This window comes from Atractosteus spatula, chromosome 11 (assembly GCF_055471065.1).
Source record: "Atractosteus spatula isolate fAtrSpa1 chromosome 11, fAtrSpa1.hap1, whole genome shotgun sequence".
Taxonomy (NCBI): domain Eukaryota; kingdom Metazoa; phylum Chordata; class Actinopteri; order Semionotiformes; family Lepisosteidae; genus Atractosteus; species Atractosteus spatula.
Window position 1 is genome coordinate 33455703 of NC_142716.1, and position 20391 is coordinate 33476093.

At 41.9% G+C, this 20391-nt stretch overlaps 1 protein-coding gene across 1 annotated transcript in view; it reads left to right on the top strand.

Moving 5' to 3' along the window:
• Window positions 1-20391, top strand: part of trabd2b (TraB domain containing 2B) — a 93199-nt gene that overhangs the window by 57632 nt on the left and 15176 nt on the right. The window contains exon 4 of the mRNA XM_088927909.1: window positions 5446-5620. Within this exon, the coding sequence (XP_088784035.1) occupies window positions 5446-5620 (175 nt within the window). The remainder of the gene's footprint in view (window positions 1-5445; window positions 5621-20391) is intronic.

The following is a 20391-nucleotide window of genomic DNA, read 5'->3' on the forward strand; positions in this document are numbered from 1 at the left end:
AAAAGTCTCCTATCCTTTAAGCCTTATCCTGACAGGAGGATTACCGAGATATGCTTTACAACAATATCACCCCTCAGGAATGAATCCCTTAATGCAACAACACCAACACTGTGTTTGCTTGGTCTGTCCTTGTCTTTCAGACCCCTCTGGGATCCTGGATCTAATGTTGGTCCCCTCTTGGGGAAGACTGCATGCCCCTCTTCCTTACAATAGATATTCACTTGGTTCTATTGATTCGAGTTATGTTAAATTAAAGAGAATCTGCCCTTCAATAATCACTTAGGTCAACAAGCCCTGGAGTATCCCACTCAATAACTCCAGGTAACCCATTTACAATATTTGATAAGTTGTCTCTTCTAGTCAGAGTCACCGGTGTGCTAAACTCAACTTAATTCTTAACACCAGTTCAACAGTTTTACAAGCACTACCACTCTGCTATCTTTCTCTTCAGCAAGTGACAGATTTTGATTAATAACCACTAATTTCCCCCATAACTATCACCACCAGCTGATCCTGGTTGCCCAGAAACACCACTTTTTAATCAGAACTTGCACCCCAGACACAGCTCCAAATAGTATGGTGTTCTCCCACTAATTACAATCTAATACAGCACAAGCATGCTACTACACTGGAGTCATGACACAGACTGCTGCCTTCTTCTCCTGGCTGCCCTCACAAGCCTCATAATTAGCCTTGATCACAGAGGTGTGACTAATCACACACAGAGTCTATCATACCAGCTCCTTTCCCTCATGTGGAAATTCACTCCCACTGAGTTATAATTAGTCATTAAGAGCTGCTGTGACTCATTCAACAGGATCCTGCAAAATGAGCGATCTGCCTTCCTGACACTACACTTTGTAAAGAAACAGAATTTCTTTACAAAGCTAGAGTCTTAATAAGCGCGTCAAATAAAATAGCAAAGGAAATCTTTATACAAACAAAATTTAGAGCAATTAACTGCCTCCTCACGGTTTATTTCAACTAGACCAATTTTTAGTAGTAGAGTAGTTTATTGCCATATGTACAAGTACATTGGAACACATACCCTTGAGGTAACAGACAGGATAGGAGGGAGCAGTTTCACCAAGCAGACTCAGTAGACACAGTGCCATTAGAAGAATGATGCCAAACAGATTGACTCCTGATTCATCCCCAGCATTACAGACAGAAGATTTGAACAACAGAAACAAATCTAGTTTTTTGGCTGGTGGCCAGGGCTGATGGAGATAGGTATTCCGACACGCTGAAAAGGAAAATTAGAGGAAAAAAGGAGGCTGGTGAAGGTGAGAGTGAGACACTGGTATCTCCTGACAGGTACAAGGCTCACAGGGTCTGAAACACTTAGAAGGCATATGCAGTCTTTGGTCAGTTCAAACCTCTAATTCCCTTTGGTATTCACATACTTCTGGAACACGTTGCACATGATGCGGTAAAAAGATAAATAATTAAAAATTGGGACAGCAGAATATGCATTGCTTATAATATGCATTGCTCTTAAAAATGCTCATCACAGACCTCTGTTTCTAAAAGGGGAATAAAATGTGCCCACCCCATATTCTGCTCATTCAGGGCCAGCACCCAGTAAGAACACAAGTTTCACTGCAATGCTGGTGTAATGTACTATAGACCTGTTGTTGTTCACCAGAATCAATGCAGCACAGAGCATGTCTGTGGGCCCAAAGGCCATGGCCTTAGTCTTGCTCAGGGTTGGCTTTTGTTCAATTGTTTATTATTTGTTATAGAAAAAGACTAGGCTTTCTTCCCAGATTGAGCTATCTGTGAGAATGTGAGAAATGTTTGATTCAAGGAGTCCGACTTGATATGTGCAAGACAGCCCTGCCACTCCTGCATACCACCTACTCTATACGGAAGCAGTACCTGTGATTTGCAACCAAGGACAACTCTGTACAAGAAGAAGATTTTCAATGCACTATAGCTCATTTTTAGCAAATAATAAAAATTTTAGTTTTGAGAAGAATCTCACTGTTCTAGATGCAATAATACAGTTTGGCAAACTATTGCAAGCTTTAACTGCTGAGTATAAAAATGACCTATGAAATGCTTATTTCTACTGTACTTTGTTCAACAGGTGTGATATACAGTACTGTATATAGATACGTTTGTGCTCTGGGAAGCCAGAGTGTTTTCATGGCAGACACGCAATTCTTTTCAAGGTGTTTCTTTTGTTGTGGAATTGCAGGTTTGCTAAACTGAGCGTGTCAGTTGAGCCCTTATTTGATCTGGTAATTACAGGCACTCTTCTCTTACATCTCAAAGGAACATCTACAGAATTCCAAATGCACTTTCCATTAATTAACAAGGATTACTGTGTTTTACAAAGCATAATTAAGTCAATCTCAGCTTTTTTATAGGATACAGACGTACTGTGGTTTGCTATTAAGGGGAAAAAAAACGAGAAGCTGAAAATTACGGGTTATAAGCAATTTGTTAGCGTGATAATTGCACATGAACCCTTTCTTTCTATTCAGTTAGAGAAGCACTCTATGACTTTTATGGCATTCCTGAGGTTTCCTGTACATCAGGCTCATGTCACGACCTGGTTTGCCATCTGTATATTCGTGTCAAAACACCTTTGGATCTGCTTTCAGGTCTTTAACTTCTCATCTTCCCTTAAAAGACAAGTCAGCAATTCAAGCCAGTTTAAGTACCAGCTTCATATAAAAAGATGGTGCTTTCCTTTGTCCAAGACTCAGAAATGTAAAAGATTAAACTGTAAAAGAGAACTGTACAGCGCAGCACAACCACACCGGACAGCAACATGTCCAAACAGCAGCACTTTTTCAAGGGGGGTTATTTTACTTAACAAAGCGACTCTTTTTTACCTTTAACACCAAATGGTAAAAGCAAGTATTAAGTTTCCCAGTAAGTACAAAAAGAAGAGAGTACACTGTGGAGCGTGGAAAAGGTAAAAGGAACAAATTGTGCTTTTGGTACAGTATAATGCAAAGTCATAGAAGCTGGAGACAAAAATAAAACAGCTTTCGAGAGAATTAATGACAGGCCAAACACCTGGCAAATGATGTTGAAAGTAGACTAGAGCAGGGTTTTGCATGCAAGCACTAGAAACATAAACTATAAATACAAAATAGGAAACTGAGGTGATACATCATTAACATCTTCCCGACAATGTGTGGAAAATTAAAAAGGTAAACAAAATGTTAGGATATGTAATTTAAAAAGTGGAAGTTGCCTCAGGGCATGTTAAAATTGTATAATGTATTGGTAAAGTCTTATTTAGAATACAACCTTTGTCACCAACTTCTTGAAGAGATAGCTGTCCAGAAATTGGCACCAGATGCTTTTTGAGGTTATAATATTACAAACCCCCAAAGATATTGACAATGTCAGCCCAGTGGACTTTTTCAGAGTGAACACTGAAACGCAGATCAGGGGACACAAGTGGAAACTTTTAGAATGGAGAACAGGAGGCGCTTCTTTACACAAAGTGCTGTGGGAGTGTGGAACAAGAGGTGCGGCTAAGGAGAAGGACATCGATGCTTGGGACAATTAACTATCAGCTTCCAGACTAGAAATGTGGAATGGCCTCCTCTCATTTCTGACTTTTCTTATTTTCTGATGTCTAAAATACAAAAACAGTAAGAACCTTGCACAGAAATACAAAGTCAGCTGATTTCTGGTGTCGTCCATAAAAGAAAAGCAAAAGCGTTTGTTCTTCAGAGACAATGCTTGCTGTCAGGATTGTTAAGAAAATTAGAGTTGTGCTCTCTGGATGATACTGTTCAGTGTTGTGGCAATTGACCTTTTGCACTCGAAACAGTGTTTGCTCAGCATTTTTTACCCTTCTACTAAAAAAGGGAATATTGTATTGCCTTTTCTTGTTTGTTTTCATTGGGTTTCACTTAATTATGATTACATTTTAAAAATTGATTCCATACAACGTACTGCTGCTGTGCTCAAAAGCAAATATTATGCTTCTGCAGTGTAATCCAGCATGGGGTCTCAGTTCAACCAGGTTTCCATAACTGCACAGGAGTCTGTCCCTAATAGTGAGGTTACATTGTGTTCTACTGTATTTGATTAAGATCATTGGCGTGTTTCCTGCGTTCCAGCCTCACCAGAGCACGGCTAAGTTGCACAGCTCCACACTCTCCCAAGCAGTCCCTTCTGTTGCTTACAGACAGCAAGCACATGGCTCCCAGGTGATCGCGTTAAAACCGCTCCTATCAGGAGCACTCAATTAATCACCGTGCGAGATTACTGCTGAAAGGGCTGGCGAATCAAAGCCATGTGGGCAGCAATGTGGAGGTCAGGCTCTGATCTATGAAGATTTTCAGTGGTTCTTCCTCCTGGGAAGATTCGACTGACAGGAGCGAACTGTTTAACACCGCAGCCCTGCACCCCAAATTCACATCCCACCCTCCCTCAATAGGACTGTGTGCCCCTGCAATCACCCCATGCATCACCCAGCGAGCTGTCCTTTTCGACAGAATGTGGACTTCATCACACATCTCAGCAGCTCCTCCGTGTGTAAATAGCAGTTTGTGGAAGTGCGGTATTGGAAAGGCTTTTTGCAATCTATTTTATTTTTTTAATGACTTCTCTTTTTTATATCATATGATATACAAACTTTGCTGTCATGCTCTCTGGAAGCCTTGTGTGGGATTGTGCTGTTTGGAAAATATAAAGCTGCCTTTTTGCTAGGGAATGTATAAACTGTAATTTCGTCTTTGGTGTTAAAACCATCCTGATATTTACATATACAGTACAACTCAAGGAAAAAAACAATTTGTGTATTTCAATTTGGTAGAATGCTGAAAAATTCTGCATGAAGAGTTTAATTGTAAGTTTAATTGTAAATGTAAGTTGCCATTGTGGGCAACCACTGGACTCATGACTAACAAGTTGGAGGTTCGAACCTCTACAGCAGACACTGCTGTTGTACCTTGAGTAAGAGGTGCTCCAGTCCACCCAGCTGTACAAGTGGAGACCCTGAGCGTGTTCTAGAGGGGTGATGGGCCCGTGTCCCATCTGGGAAGGGATTCACATGCTCTCTAGTCTGCATCAAACACTACAGAGACTCTTGTCTAGACAGAGTGGCTCTAGTCTGAACTTTACACTTTTAAGAGGCTCTACACTTTGCTTAAACTTTCTGCCTCCAATGCAACAGATATAATCCATGTTTACAGAACTTGCAGAGCTCTTTGTTCCAGTGTCATATTTGCTTCACTTTTGAATTCCAAATAAACTGCATCTAAGTTTCCAAAATGTTCCTTCAGACAGAAATATCTATAACTTTCCTATTGACTTTGGACCCTACATTCAAAACACTTCGTTTCTTAAATCTCGCATTAACAACAATGGAGATCCGTATCTTTAAATCTTCCCAAGACCTGGTTAAAATCGGTGCGTGAACTCGCCAGGTCCCCGCTGTCGGTAATAGCAGCTGCTTTGCCTCCCCAGTTGCCTCACTTCGTCAACAGCACCCTGCCGGATCACGAGCGGATCACTGCCCAGCAGATCGACAGCTACTTCCGCCAGGAGCTGATCTACAAGCGCAACGAGCGCATGGGCCGGAGGGTCACCGAGCTGATGGAGAGCAGCCCGGGACAGACCTTCTTCTTTGCCTTTGGAGCAGGTGGGTGCAGTACAGCAGAGGGTGCACACCTACCAACTTAGCCACTCAGGTTGGCAGTGTTATATACCGCTACAAGCAGGTAACAATCAGGTGTACTGCTGGATTATTGCTATGTTTCAATGTACTGCACAGATATTACTAACAGGATCTTTTGTTACAATATTTTATGTTTGTCTCAATACATTTTTACCATGGTACCTTTTAATAAAAAAATTACATTTATAATAGTTTAATATATAATACATTTGCTATATATATTGTATTTTACTTGATGAGTGAACAAGACCTAGAAAATCAAAATTAAGGAAGACTTTTATCACGTTCATAGCCAGGCTGGTTGCCTTACTGAAAGGGATTAGTAGTACTCACAATACAGAAAATACCCATTAAAAAAACATGGAAAAATGACCAGGCAAAAGTTATATATTTAGAGTCATCATAAGAAGACTGATCTTTAAATAAGTTCTAAAACTATCCACATTTTAAGAATTTCTGTTAGAAGAGAGCAATGACAATGCGTTCCAGAATTGCATGGCTGCATAAGGTTCTGTTGTCCATCTATCAATGAAATGCCCTCCCATACCATGCAAAAGTGCAGTGGATATAACAGAGGTAGAGTACGTTGATAAGTGCATGTTGTAGTGATGGAGTAGTTTGCCAGTCAGTGTAGCAGAGGTGGAGTAGTTTGACAGTAGGGGTAGTAGAGGTGGAGTAATTTGACAATGGAGGTAGTAGAGGTGGAGTAGTTTGACAGTGGGTATAGTACAGGTGGAGTAGTTTGACAATGGGGGTAGTAGAGGTGGAGTGATTTGACAGTGGGTATAGTAGAGGTGGAGTAGTTTGACAATGGGGGTAGTAGAGGTGGAGTGATTTGACAGTGGGTATAGTACAGGTGGAGTAGTTTGACAATGGGGGTAGTAGAGGTGGAGTGATTTGACAGTGGGTATAGTAGAGGTGGAGTAGTTTGACAATGGGGGTAATAGAGGTGGAGTAGTTTGACAGTGGGTATAGTAGAGGTGGAGTAGTTTGACAATGGGGTAGTAGAGGTGGAGTAGTTTGACAATGGCAGTAGTAGAGGTGGAGTAGTTTGACAATGGGGGTAGTAGAGGTGAAGTACATTGACAGTGGGTATAGTACAGGTGGAGTAGTAATGGCAATGGGGGTAGTAGAGGTTGAGTAGTTTGACAGTGGGTATAGTACAGGTGGAGTAGTTTGACAATGGGGGTGGTAGAGGTGGAGTAGTTTGTTATTTGTGGTGTAATGTCAGTGCAGAGCGGCTGATGATGCTGAGGCAGAGGCTACAGGCATGGTGGAGGCTGTGGAAGCAGCCCCAGCGGAGGTCCTGAGACTCAGACAGTGGCTCCTGAGGCACTGGGAAACTGTAATGGAGCTGATTGACTATTCAGTATTCCACTGAGCATAACTGAGGCAGGAGTGGTAAAACCGGTGACCTATAAGCACTCTGGCTCAGCAGGGCAACAGGTAGTGCTGCAGCTGTTGAGCCTTAGTGCTCTCTACATCCCTGACTGTTTGTTTGAGCTGGCGCAGAATGAGTGATACTGAATGAGTCTGTGCCCATGGCAAGGAAGCACATTGGAGCAACCAGGAGGTATTCTGTAATGTGCATTCAAAACACAACAAATAACACACGCATCTACCAACATCTAAACTTCACCACGTACACGGAAACAGATCGGAATTATAAAAGCTAACCGCAAGAATAAAATGGCTGCAATGCCAAATTAATGAAAAAAAATCAATATCGATGTCATTTGTCGTAAAAAGCTACAACCCAACAGAGATTCTACAGTCCTTGAGTGGAAACAGATGGCAAAATGCTTACATTTTTATAAACATCTGAAGGGAAGGAAATGGCCACACTTATACAGGCTGTAAAACAGAAATCCCCATCTTCAATACAGTAACAGAATCCCTGAAATTCCAGCACTCAAAAACCTTCAGATATTTGCCTTTGCAAATGCCTTTATATGCTCCTAAGCCCCAGAGTTGCTTTTCTTATTGTTACATATATAGTGCCTTTAGAAATACCTTCTCAAAGGACTTTACAATCAGAAAAAAGTTAACAAGGCGGTTACAAAATTAGCCCAATTGAAATCAAGGGTTTAGAATGCAAAAGAATATGCAAGGGGCAGACACAGAACCAATTAAGTAAAAGCCCTTCTGAAGAAGGTTTTGAGTCTGGATTTGAAAGTGCTCAGGGAAGGTGACTCTCAGATATCCTTGGGGATAGAATTCCGGACCTTTTGGGCATAACAGGAGAAGGCCCTGTCACCCCCAGAGTGTAAACTAGCCTGGGGGGTGAACAGCAGCCCAGAATCAGATAAATGAGGGCTTCAAGTTAGGGATAGGAAGACAGGTACTGAGGTGCCAAGCAACGCAGAGCCTTATAGGTGAGCATTAGGATTTTAAAGCGACATGAAACTTGATAGAAAAGACAGTGCGAGGACACCAGGACAGGAGTAATGAGATCACTCTCATGTGATCTAGGTAGGATTCCGGCTTCCGAATTTTGGACATACTGAAGTTTGTCCAGTGTGAAATTAGATACCCCAGCACATAGGGCTTTGCAGAAATCAATTCTGGAAAGGACAAATGCTTTACAGCTACAGTCACAGCCAACGCAGGACGTAGTCTGGCAATATTCGTGAGATGGAAGATGTTTTACAGTATTGCTTTCTGCTGATGTAAAGCTGTGTTCTTCCTACACATCAGTTGTTTTGAAGTACAATATGAAGAGTCCATGATTGTCCCTAGCCTGTTGACATACTGGGGGGGTGGTGTTGCCTGTAGCATTGACTCTGCTCCTCTCTGTGCTATCTGCTCTCTCTGTTTTGATAACTCCATTACGCCACTGCAGGGAAATCTCGGCTGGGTGTGCACAGTGACATTTGATTAATGGTGATCGCAGTATTCCTTCCCGTGTACATTTTTCACTGCTACAGCCGCTCAACATTATTTGTACAAGGCTTCTTGAACTCCATCCAGCTGCGCATTGTGTATGTTCGCGATCTCTGCAGATTCGGCTGTGACCGGAGGTAATTTTGTAAGTTTGTTTTCACAAGTGGACTGAGTGCTGTATTCTAAAGTTTCAGACCTTCAGAGCACATGTTGGAACTATCCTTTTGGGTTTTTTGTGTAACCTGACTACAGATTTGGACTTGGTTTTTGCATGAAGTTTGCCATTGAGCCTATAACAGACCACCCATTCCTCGCTGTACCCTGTTTCTTGTACTTGGTCTTTTTATAATATTCTCATTTTTCCAGCAGGGCGTTAGCTGATCATATTGCGGAACATTCCAAGGCCGAAAGTTTTATTAATCTTTTATTGCCATCTTTAAATTTTAATGTATCGATGGTTTTAGCAAATGCGTCTGAAACTTGTAGTTATTCTTGTTAATGTCATGGCACGAAAACTGGATTAATGGATAATACAAACATTAATTGAACTAATTGAATTAATTGAATGTGTGTAATGTTTCCAATCTGTGTTGCTTCACTATAAAATAATATTATTCCAGGTCTCATGTGACGACACAGAAACAAGTATATTCCAGTAGAACTTTAAAAACAGAGATTATAACCCAAATGAAATTCAGGACTGAGAAGTTATCCTTCTTTACGAAATGGGTTTAGGGTGTGTGCCTTGTCATAACATTGATATCTCTAGCTGGTATTAACCGAAAAGGGCTCCATCCTTCGAAGAAGATGTAAAACTGAGGTCCTGACTCACTGTGGCCATTAAAAATATTTTTTTCTCGAAAAGAATAGGAATTTTACGCTTGTGTCCTGGCCAAATTTCCCACTGGCCTTTACTGATCATGGCCTCCGAATAATCCCCATCTGTGAACTGGCTTCATTACTCTGTTCTCCTCCCCACTGATAGCTGATGTGCGGTGAGTGTTCTGGCGCACTATGGCTGCCGTCGCATCCTCCAGGTGGGGCTACACATTAGTGGTGTGTTGGGGTCCCCATTACCTCTAAAACACCTTGAGTGGAGGGCAGGGCCGTCGCCAGAACAATTCGAAAGGGTGGGCATTTTAACTGGGGGGGGCGGGGTTGAGCGCCAGTTTGAGACACGTGACTCAGCGGACACATAGTAACGATTTTTTCTGAGCTGGTCTGCGTTAAGGAGAGTGGAAATTTCCTTGTCATTTTTCATGCGCATTTCATTCTCCTTCCATACGGCCATGCGGGTTAAATGATCCTTTGAAGTGGAGTGGTTGTGAAACCCTTTGCCTCACTCTGCGACATGTATCCAGTCATGTAACTGTAAAAGTTGAGTCAGTTGCAGGGGCACTGTTGAACTTCCTACAGGGATAGCAAAACCCTGCATCAGCTTTGACGCTATTCTCCAGCCATTCTCGACTATGGCACCGGCGTGAAGGTACAAAAGAGCAATTCTTACCCTGAAACAGACGGACAGGGTATCGATGTAGAGCGACCTGGTTAGGTTTTTCAATCCCTAGGTCATCAGGGGGCTGAGGCTGTGCTCCACAAATGACCAGACAGGAGTCTTTATTGGTTAAGACGGCACCGTCTTTAACAGCAAAATTAGCATAGCTGGAATTAGCATGTGCACTTCTGCCGTTGTCGATGTTGAGCACCCTGTCTGCTTTCCCCACTACTAGCCACCCCTTGAACCATTTTCTTATATTTAGCTTTCCGATTAACGTAATGAGATTAAACAATTTCTGGCTACAAAACCGCATTCTGTGTTGCATTACAAATCCCGTACTGAAACCTCAGAGGTGACATGGGGCCTAGCTACGTTTTTTCAATTGTCATGACAGAAAAAGGAAAATTTGATGGACTATTATATTAGTTACAGAAAGTTTTTTCAATATTTCTAAAAAAAAACACATTTTTTCCACTTTATTAGAAAAAAAAAAGTTTTTTTTGGGGGGGGGGCACTGCCCCCTAATGCCCCCCTTAGTGACGGCTGTGGTGGAGTGTCCCGAAGCATAAGCAATTAATAATAACAACAACAACATTATTATTTCATTATTTCAGGGAACCACTCGGAATTCAGGTGAGCTAAATGACCTAGACAGCCGCCTCTCCTGTTCCCGTGTGCTGGAGAATACAACACCATTCACTCTCTTCATCCCCGGCTCACTGGTTTAAGTCTCAGATCTGGCTCTGCTAGTCATTGAGAAGGAACATCTGAACGGGTTTATCGCAGAGTGAAGGCTGATTGAAAATAATTCTTTCCAAATGAGCAAGTCAAGTGCGGATGCTGTGCAGACGTGCATTTTATTGGTGCCATGAGAAGCTTTTTCCATAGATACATATTTAAAATAGTTCTGTGCATCTACCTATCCATCTATATTTCTGTCTGTCCGTTTATCTACATGTCTAATTTACAAAACCACAGCTGAGACGAATTTCTTATGATAGAATGCTGTGCCGTTTTCTTTGACTTAAGTATGCTCTGAAGCCAAGGATTTATAACCTTAGAAACCACAGGTCACGGCAGAGAGAACGAGTCTATTTGGTGCAACACAATGGCAGATAACACATGAGACCTGTGGGATGTGGACCATAACTTGTACAGATTATCACGCTTCATTCCTCTCAATGATGAAGTCTATGTGCAAATCCCCAGGTGTCTAGCCAACAGAGCCCTGGCACAATCAAAATACCACCCGAATATAATGGAATAGAATATAATATGGAATATAATGGAATATAATCCACTTGCCTTACAGTACTTATCTACCAGTAATATCACTGTTTGATCTGCGTCAAGTCCTGTAGAATGCACATGGCCAAGCTTTCGATTGTAGGTTGCTGAAAGTGCTCAGCATTTTTAGATTAATTGTATTATTCTTGTGTCAGGCTGCTCAATTTAAAGTGGCAGGGTTTGTTTATTGCCAAAGCTTAACCGGTAGGGACTGTTAAGGGTAGCCAAATACTGCACCTGCCCATATGTCTTGACACATGTGATCACACAGGACAAGACACTGGGGTCTTTATCTAGTGACATTGCGCGCCATCATTAGGTGCCACCAGGGGAGATAATTTCATTAGCACAGGCGAAAAAACGAACTGTAATCTCATGAAGAATAAATAACAGTCAAGCAAAAAACGTGAATCATTTTCTGCCGATTCAACAGATCTCCAATTTAGAGATTGGGATCTTGTACTTTAGAACTGTAAACTCTTGGAACATAAATGAGGGGACTTTTTTTTGCACTTGTAACTTGCTTGGTTGCTAGTAGCTACAGTAACTGAACTGAGGACTTCAGCTGTTTCTTGAAGGACCACCTTCAAAAGCATGTCAAAGGAACAAGCTCCAGACTCCCAACATTTTTTCAGAAAATAATATCCCCAGTTCTCAAAGTGCTTCCTCTTAACTGGAAGTTTTATTTTCCATCTGTTGATTGTGAAGAAATTCATTGGGGTGACTCAGAATCACGTTCCCTCAGCTTCTCTTGGGCAGTATGTGCCCAGACCATTTTTTCACTGCTGCTTCTCTTGATACAAAACATTCTTGTATAAAAATGGAAACGTGTTTGCTTAAATAATAATAATAATGAATAATAATAATAAATAATAATAATAATAATTGCTTACACTTCTATAGCACTTTTCTGGACACTCCGTAGCCATAGTGCGCCAGAACGCTCACCACACATCAGCTATCAGTGGGGAGGACAGCAAAGTGATGAAGCCACTTTATAGCCAGGGATTATTAGGAGGCCATGGTTGGTAAAGGCTGGGGTTTAATTTGGCCCGGACGCTGGGGTTACACCCCTACTCTTTTCGAGGGATGCCCTGGGAGTTTCAATGACCACGGAGAGTCAGTTCCTCGGTTTTACATCTCATCCGAAGAATGGCACAGTTTTACGGTATAGTGTCCCTGTCACTATACTGGGGCATAAGGACCCACATAGATTGCAGGGTGAGCGCCCCCTGCTGGCCCCTCTAACACCTCTTCCAGCAGCAACCTTAGTTTGTCCCAGGAGGTCTCCCATCCAGGTACTGACCAGGCTCACACTGCTGAGCTTCAGTGGGCTGCCAGCTGTGAGTTGCAGGGTGATATAGCTGCTGTCACTTAAAGAGGTGTATGTCGTTATACATAACTATATAACATGTATGTCCCTGACTCATTGAAAATATTGATATTTCTGGTTTCGGTGGTCAAGGAAAATTAACGTTTGATTGCCCTTTAGAGTTTCTACTAGAGGTTCCTGTCTCTAGCAGAGAGGTTCCAGTACTTGCTGTAGTTAGAGCTTGTGATGTGTTTGTAAATGTTTGCTTCAGGACATTGAGCTGCCCCCCTCATGAATCTCAAATGGAGCCCTGTGTGTTCCTCTAGGCACCAGCTCTAGCCATAACACAGCTAGTTAGAAATCACTCTTTATGCGCATATCATTTAAGAAATGCACAATTACCGTTTGAAGGAAAATAAATCCAGTGATGGCATAAAGAAAGGCAGGATTTCTTTTTCATACATACTCACATCACCTTCACCTTACCATCAGTGGCGTCTCTGGGAGTTTGCTTTTGTGCATTCAGGGCAGAGACAGCCAATAAAACTTAGCGAATTTTCCGTTCGCTCTTTAAAGGAACAGGAATGATGCCGCTGAAGTCTACTACATCAGAAGACCTGGCACCTAATTTTCAAGGCCTTCCCCAATGAAAAAAGGGGCTTTATTGCAGCCAGCAACAGTACGAGAGATGCAATTAAGTTTGATTGCCTTGATGCATCCTTGCTGGTGGGATAACAGCAAGCACATGCCTTTCTCCAGCCATCTTTATCCCAAGTGACAATGTAATTATAGGGAATTCAAATTCCATTTCCCTTCAATAATATACCAAAAATATGTGCTGTGTAAAATGTGGGTTTAAGCAGAGTGTGTTGATGCACATTATTCTGGAGGGAAGCTTGGTATTTAATGAGTATGGCATTGTGAGTGAGCTGAATTAAATGCAGCTGACACCAGCTGCACACAGTCCTCTGGTCTCGAGTTGCAACCACTCCCCCGTCACCCATGTGCAACTCATTTCAATTCAGACACACCACGGACCGCTGGTGGCGAGCAGTTCAGTTTCGAAAGGCATGAAAATATCCAGCGGTTGGCTGGCGCAGTCGGAACGCGTGGGCGACCAGCAAGAGCTGAGTGTGTCCGCTAGGGATGTGCCTCTGTCACCCAAGCAGGGATATTTGGAAAGTGCCTCTGTCTCGTCCACATTTTCCCCAATGTCTTTGGTGAACCACAAATGGCTCATTTCTTGTTTTTCTCCATCCATTGATCCCTGAGGGTCTCTGCTTTTAATGACTTCTAAAATTAGGATTATCTGTTATTCCGATTTCTTGTCCGTCCAGCTTCAACTTGTCAATTTCTATTCAACGTGCCTCAGTTCAGCAATATCCTCCATCAACTATGTACAGTCTCATCAGCATAATACACAGCTTAGTAAGCCGAGATATACCAACCACTAAAATTGACACAGTGCACAAACTATTATATAGAAGGTATGAGGAACACATATAATATTTTCCATTGTTTTAGTTCACTTTCATTGTGAAGATGATGCCCTTGAGATATCTGTGTACGTAGTGGTTTCTGTTGAGAGGGGTGATGGAGTAACCTTTTCATATGAGAAGGTTTTTATATTGGCATTGCAAAGTGACAATAAAGAGATGTTTTGAGGGTAAAATAAACCATTTTTAAAATGGCACCGTCTGGTTCAATCCCAGGAGTTAAAAAAGAGTAATAATTTTGGAGTAAGCCTCCAATGAGCATGAACATGATGCTGTGACCAGTCAGACAGTCAATGTACTGATTCTTTGTTGAATTTTCAGATTGCACACTGTTGCTATGAGCAGGAAACTCTGAAAGCACAGCCACTGTAATGGGGATAGGAGGTTGCTCAGGCACACACACAGATGGCTAGAAGGTAAACACTGCATCATTCCAGAACCCTGTTTCAGGAGTCAGGCAGGAATCCATTTCTCACTGCATTTGTAGAATGTAGTGTAAGCCCATTTAGGCATGTATTCCATCTACCATCTACCTGCACTACACACTGTCTGTAGTAGAAAACAGTGCAGTGTTGCATTGAGAACATTTCAAGTCTTCCATAATTCAAGTCCTGTAAAATGTTTCTAGCACCTAATGTCAACAGAACACTGTCAATAGGTGCAAGTGCCCTGAAACTTGTGATTTATAGATTGCACGCTGGATTCATAGGGAAGAGAATGTTGCTAAACTGGACCTCTGTAGCATTTGCTTGAAGATCTGAAACCCTGTTTTATTACCCTATCAGCTAATTATTTATCCTGGATGGAATTTGTTCAGTGTACTTTTCTTCCTAATTCTCCAGGTCTGTAGATAAACATGCGACTTGAGCTCGGGAGAGATTAGTTCTGAGCTGTGAGCTGCTGCCTCCCTGAGATCTGATACTGGAAAGCCATTCAAGACCCACACACCTCTCTTTGAATTTCAACAGCCAGAGAACTGAACAGCACCCTCTCTGCGGGATTTAAACAGCCACCTGGATTACATACTGTAGGCAATCCCTCTCCATTAAAGGTTTTACTTGATTTATTTAACTCACTGTCCTGGAACTGCAGCTGTATATTCTGTACTTCCCTAAGGCAGCAGGTCTCCCTCCTTTCTCATGGAAGTGCTGTAAAACCAGTGGTTCTCAATCCTGCGCCCCCGAATTGGATGAAGCAGTTAGAAAATGGATGGAGAGATGGAAAACTACAGTTGCATTTACAAGAGAAGTAGTCCTGACTAGTCACATGTTTTTTCCTGTTTTCATAAGGAATTATTGTGGTAATCACATTTAAAAGTATATTTCTTTGGTCCAATTGCTTCCTGTAGATGTATTATTGCACCTACAGTAATATACAATCAAAAATTATGACTTGTCAAGATGAAGGAAAAAAAGACAGGCCAGTGCTGCTTTTCTGATGCATCACTTTATATGCTCACATGATGGAGCTCTCAAAATACAACTGAGCTGCTGAGATTTAGATCAGTTTGTAATGAGCGTTGTTTCTGTTGCATAATTGTCAGTTTATTCACAGTCAGGCATTAGTGGGAAACTAGTGTTTTTGCATTGCCCTCAATGGCATACCTGGATCTGTGTCTGACTGTGCCCGAGAGCCAATGTGTGTGTCTGAGTGTTTAAATGTGGGGGAGCACATGTGGTGCACATTTGCTTGGATTGTGGGTAAACTGGCTGATGCAATGTGCGATCGTTCCAAGAGAATCCAAGAGCTGCTGGCACAGAGTTCCAGCCTGCTTGCCTCACTCCCTCTCTCCTTCCCGAGGATCTGTAGCCCGAAGTGGAGTTGACAGTGGGCTTGATGTGCCATTTTTTTCATGGACGTAGTGCACATCCAGCCTAAGGAAAGCAGTGCTGGGTCTGTGCGCTCCGCCTCTCCTTTCACCACATTCCTATTGAGGCACCACAGAATGCTGTATGGATACACTCATTTCCACTGTCATGCAGAGAGCAGATGATGTCACACAGTTTATATTATATCTCAAGGGCAGTCTGTGGTCTGAACAGAGAAGAGGGTATTTTAGTTTTTGGCTGCAAGATGGCATACATGCTGTTTGATATTAGTAACAAGCAATTTTTACATTAAAATAAGTGCTGCAATACTAAAACTTAATCTTGTCATCTTTCATTTCCTGATAAATACCAGGCCTTCTGTTTTAGTCTCAGTTTCCTCCTCGTGGAGAAGAACATAGGTTGCAAAGCTGAGTGTGAGTGATCTGTTTGGCCCTGTTAAAATGCAAGATATTGCTGTAAACATTTTTCTGCTATTAATGTTCTTCCTTTTCATACATGTTGGATCCATCTGCACTTAGAGTTGTGGTGGTTCAAGATATTCCAGTTGTTTTTGGGGGATTAATAACATTGAGGCCCTGTGCAAACCAGGTCTAACATTACACTAATGCAGTCCAGTGTTGGATACCATCAGAAATGTGCCAAGCAGCCTTTTTAGCAGGTTCTGAGCTGCCTCTCACATAACAAAAGTTGAGACAAGCTGATCCTGTGTGATTCATATTATGAAAACAGGTGAGAACAGCCAAAATAAATAAGAACAAATGTCCGCCCCCAGATCACACAAGGCAAGGTGAGGACAGCTTGCGGAACAAGACAGCAGCAGCAGATACCACTAATACACAGCACAAGTGCAAACAGAGATATGAAGAATGCGATTTATCACTTTATGAAGTGAACTGCAACTTAAGTCAACTTCATGACCGTGAGGTAGACGTTTACCACCCTGAAGTTAACCAGTGGAGACTGGTCACGGTGGTCTCTGAGTGACAGACCATTATAGAAAAGAGAATTTCAAGGCCATGCAAGTTCAGTGAATCAGCTGGATTTCATTTCATTTGTGCAGAGAGATCATGGACAGAAAACAAAACTGACATGAAGGAGAAACCGAAATCACCATTGCAAACATCGATTTGGAAAACTTGGCACCACATTCTGCTGAAAGAGATGGAGACACTTCTAGATGTGCTGCTGAATGGAAGAATATAACTTATCAACAGGCCACTTTCAAATATGTACTCAAATTTAATGGAGGCTACAACTATGTCCCCATTTGAATTTGGGAATGGATATTCACATCAATGAAGCACTGGCTCGAAAGGACAGTTTGTGTTCAAGTCTATATACGTGACATTTGTGAACTGGCGGATAGTGAAACACTTTTACCTAGGGGCTCTTATAACTCCGAGAACTGATTTGCCTGTCTCTTCAGTTCTCTACTTAACTACAGCCAATTCACACAATAGGTGGACAGCGCTACCAAGTGCTCACTGACAGGTGTGACATCAGGTATTATCTAGAGCTCAACAGCAAGATCAAAAAGACCCACATAACTAGAACTGCACAGACCAATGAAATCAAACTGAAAAAAATCAGGAAAGATGAAAAAGGGGGTGGCACTAATGTTCACGTGCTTTTAAAGCTGTGTTACTGTTATACTACTGTGGCAACATCACTGAAAAGATACAGTTCTCAGTTACAAGAGGTGTAGTTGAAGTGTGGGACAGAACTTGATTGATTTGGTGGACCGCTGCCAGACATGAAGTCCTCTTGAAAAATGGTTTCTTGTTTGTTTTATGGCTATTGGAAGGTGCAGAAACAAGCATTGCAATTCTGTGAAATGAATCAAGCTTGTCCTGGGTCAGAACAAACTATTCAGAAAATCCTTAATATCACAATTGATGGGAGATGAGCACCACACTGAAGCCTCGTTGTCCATCAACCGAGAACTCTTAAGGACATATAGGGCTGTACAGGTTGTAAAGACCTGAAGACCAAGGGAGAGGGCTGACACACTGTGAAACCTTTTCAAAGCACCCAAATATACACTCAGGCAACTGCTTCACAAAGTACAACAAGCTTCAGAAACTCAGATTATGTTAACTAAAAAAGCATTTTATTCCATTTGTGGACTAAAAAGGATTGAAATAAAAAATAACTAAAGCATCCCATATGTTTTCAGTTTGAATTACATTTTGATGTTTAAACTTTTTGATAGTTTTTGACTTTTTGATAGTTTACTACGTAGGCACGATCAGTTTTGAGTTTGCCTTAAAGATGATGTACCTCCTGTTTCTTGCAGAAGGGGAAATTCGTCTGGAAACTTTATGGTGAATTAAATCATATAAAAAGCAAAAATATATATCGAGAAAGCAAAATCAACAAATAGTACAACAAATAGCACTGTAAAAACAACCTGTCAGAGGAGCATGAGGTTTGTACATCATTATATTTCTTTATGACATTGAAATGTTGAAAAAAGAAAGGCTCACTAAAAAAAACACAGGAAAGGTGGACTTTTGCGTGCAGTTACACAGGAAAAACCATAGCTCAGCAGTGCTGCAGTTCACTGGTTTTATTTATTCACAGCAGCTTCAAGATAAGACGCCTAACCTAGGTGGTGGCGTGATGAGAGGTACAGTAGATTACTATGTGAGTCAGGAGCCAGGGACCAGGTGCCGAAATACTGCTGTGATAGAAACCCCATCTTGGTCTGTTCATTGTCTCCAAGGGCTTTGACAGTTCAAGTCTGTTTTGCACTCTGGCAGCCGCACTAAGCACATTCTTGTACTGTCCCTCAAGCACGCACTCCATTTAGCAGAGCAGAGGCTGGAAAAGGTCAAAAAGCTGAGCTGCCCACTATAGTTATTGTATTTTCCTACTGGTGCCTAGTGTAGCGGTCACACACAGCAAGCTGTACTGTGCGGTGTGCACCCAGTAAGCTTTAGACAAGCATTAGATACTTAATACCAGACTTTCCAAGAGAAACTGGCTATGTGCCCACAACCCTGCCCCCCGCATCTCAGACTTGAACCCTGCCCCCAGTTCCCACTCCTTCTCCTTTTCCTCTCTATGTGAAAATGGCTGTGCACTTGCTCTGTACAGAGAAGACATGCACTGTATGTACTCCTCACAGCAAGGCTCTAGATACGGCACATGGGTATTGCATGCACCTTTTGAGCTGTTTTTTAAGCTTTGTGACACTTATCTACGTGGTGGGTTGCCGGAGTTCAGCACTGCAAGACAACTGGAGCCAACGAGGCACTCTGCAAGGAGTGAGGCCCCACAACCACTCAGATAGGGTCCATCCATCACCTTCAACAGGCAGAGCTATTTAACCCCAGAGGTCAACAGTAGCTGTGTTGCAGAATGTCTGCAGTAGCAATGAGGGAAACTGACAGCCTCCAAGACAAGACAGCTCTTTCCCTTTTCCTTCTGCCATCTACAGAGCCTACCACATTTGCTGTTCTACATCAAATGGCCCAACAGCCAACGCAAAATTTAGCTTAACCATATTTGCAAACTGCCAGCCTGAATTCAGTTCACAGACTCTTTCCAGAAAGGTTTATAAATGGGATCTAAACAACTTACTTGGCGGTATGAATGATTCTCGGCCATAATTGCTTTTGATCACAAACCCATGGTGCAGATCTTGATGGATTCTTCACCGACACCAGCTCTTGTCCATATAAATAGTAGCACAAAGAATTGCAGACATCATTAACAGAGTTCAGACAGGACCACATCTTTTAAAACCCCTTTTAAAGACTCCCATGCATCATAAGTTGCAGAAATTAAAAGCTTCACTATTAATTAAAAACAAGTGGGATTTGCTCTGTACAGTATCTTGCCATAGCTTAAATCAAGCTAGTAGGCCCTGCTATTTTTATATTTAACAGCAGCAGCTTCCTTAAAGCTTGGCTGCCCTCACAGTGCCTGGTTAATGTGGTTTGACAGTGATCTGAAAGCACACAGGATTTATTTACGAACCATTGACCGTGATACACATCATATCCTTTTTATTTCATTTTTATTTATAAATTCTACCAAGGTTCCAGAACTAGAAAGCTTTGATCCACGGGGCACTAGCATGGCTGAGATTTTCACTAATAAACATGTCTGCCAGGGCTTTGACAAATAAGAATGAAAAAGAAAGTGTTGTAAGTCAAAGGAGATGAATAAAGATATCAGTAGCTTGTTTCCAGCTAATTAGTTTGAGGGGTTTTAGTTTATGTACAGATATTTTTTTCTGCCACATCTTTTGAGCAATAAATGTTTTAGTACTGAGGACGTAGTGAAAACCAGTAGCTGCAGTGTTATAGCACAAAGCACTGTCTTGTTAAAGTGTTGTCAGTCTTCTGCCTGTATCTAGGACAGAACCTGCATGCAGCACGCGCCAAAGCTACACCAAGTGCTACTGTGTTGGAGTCAGCTCC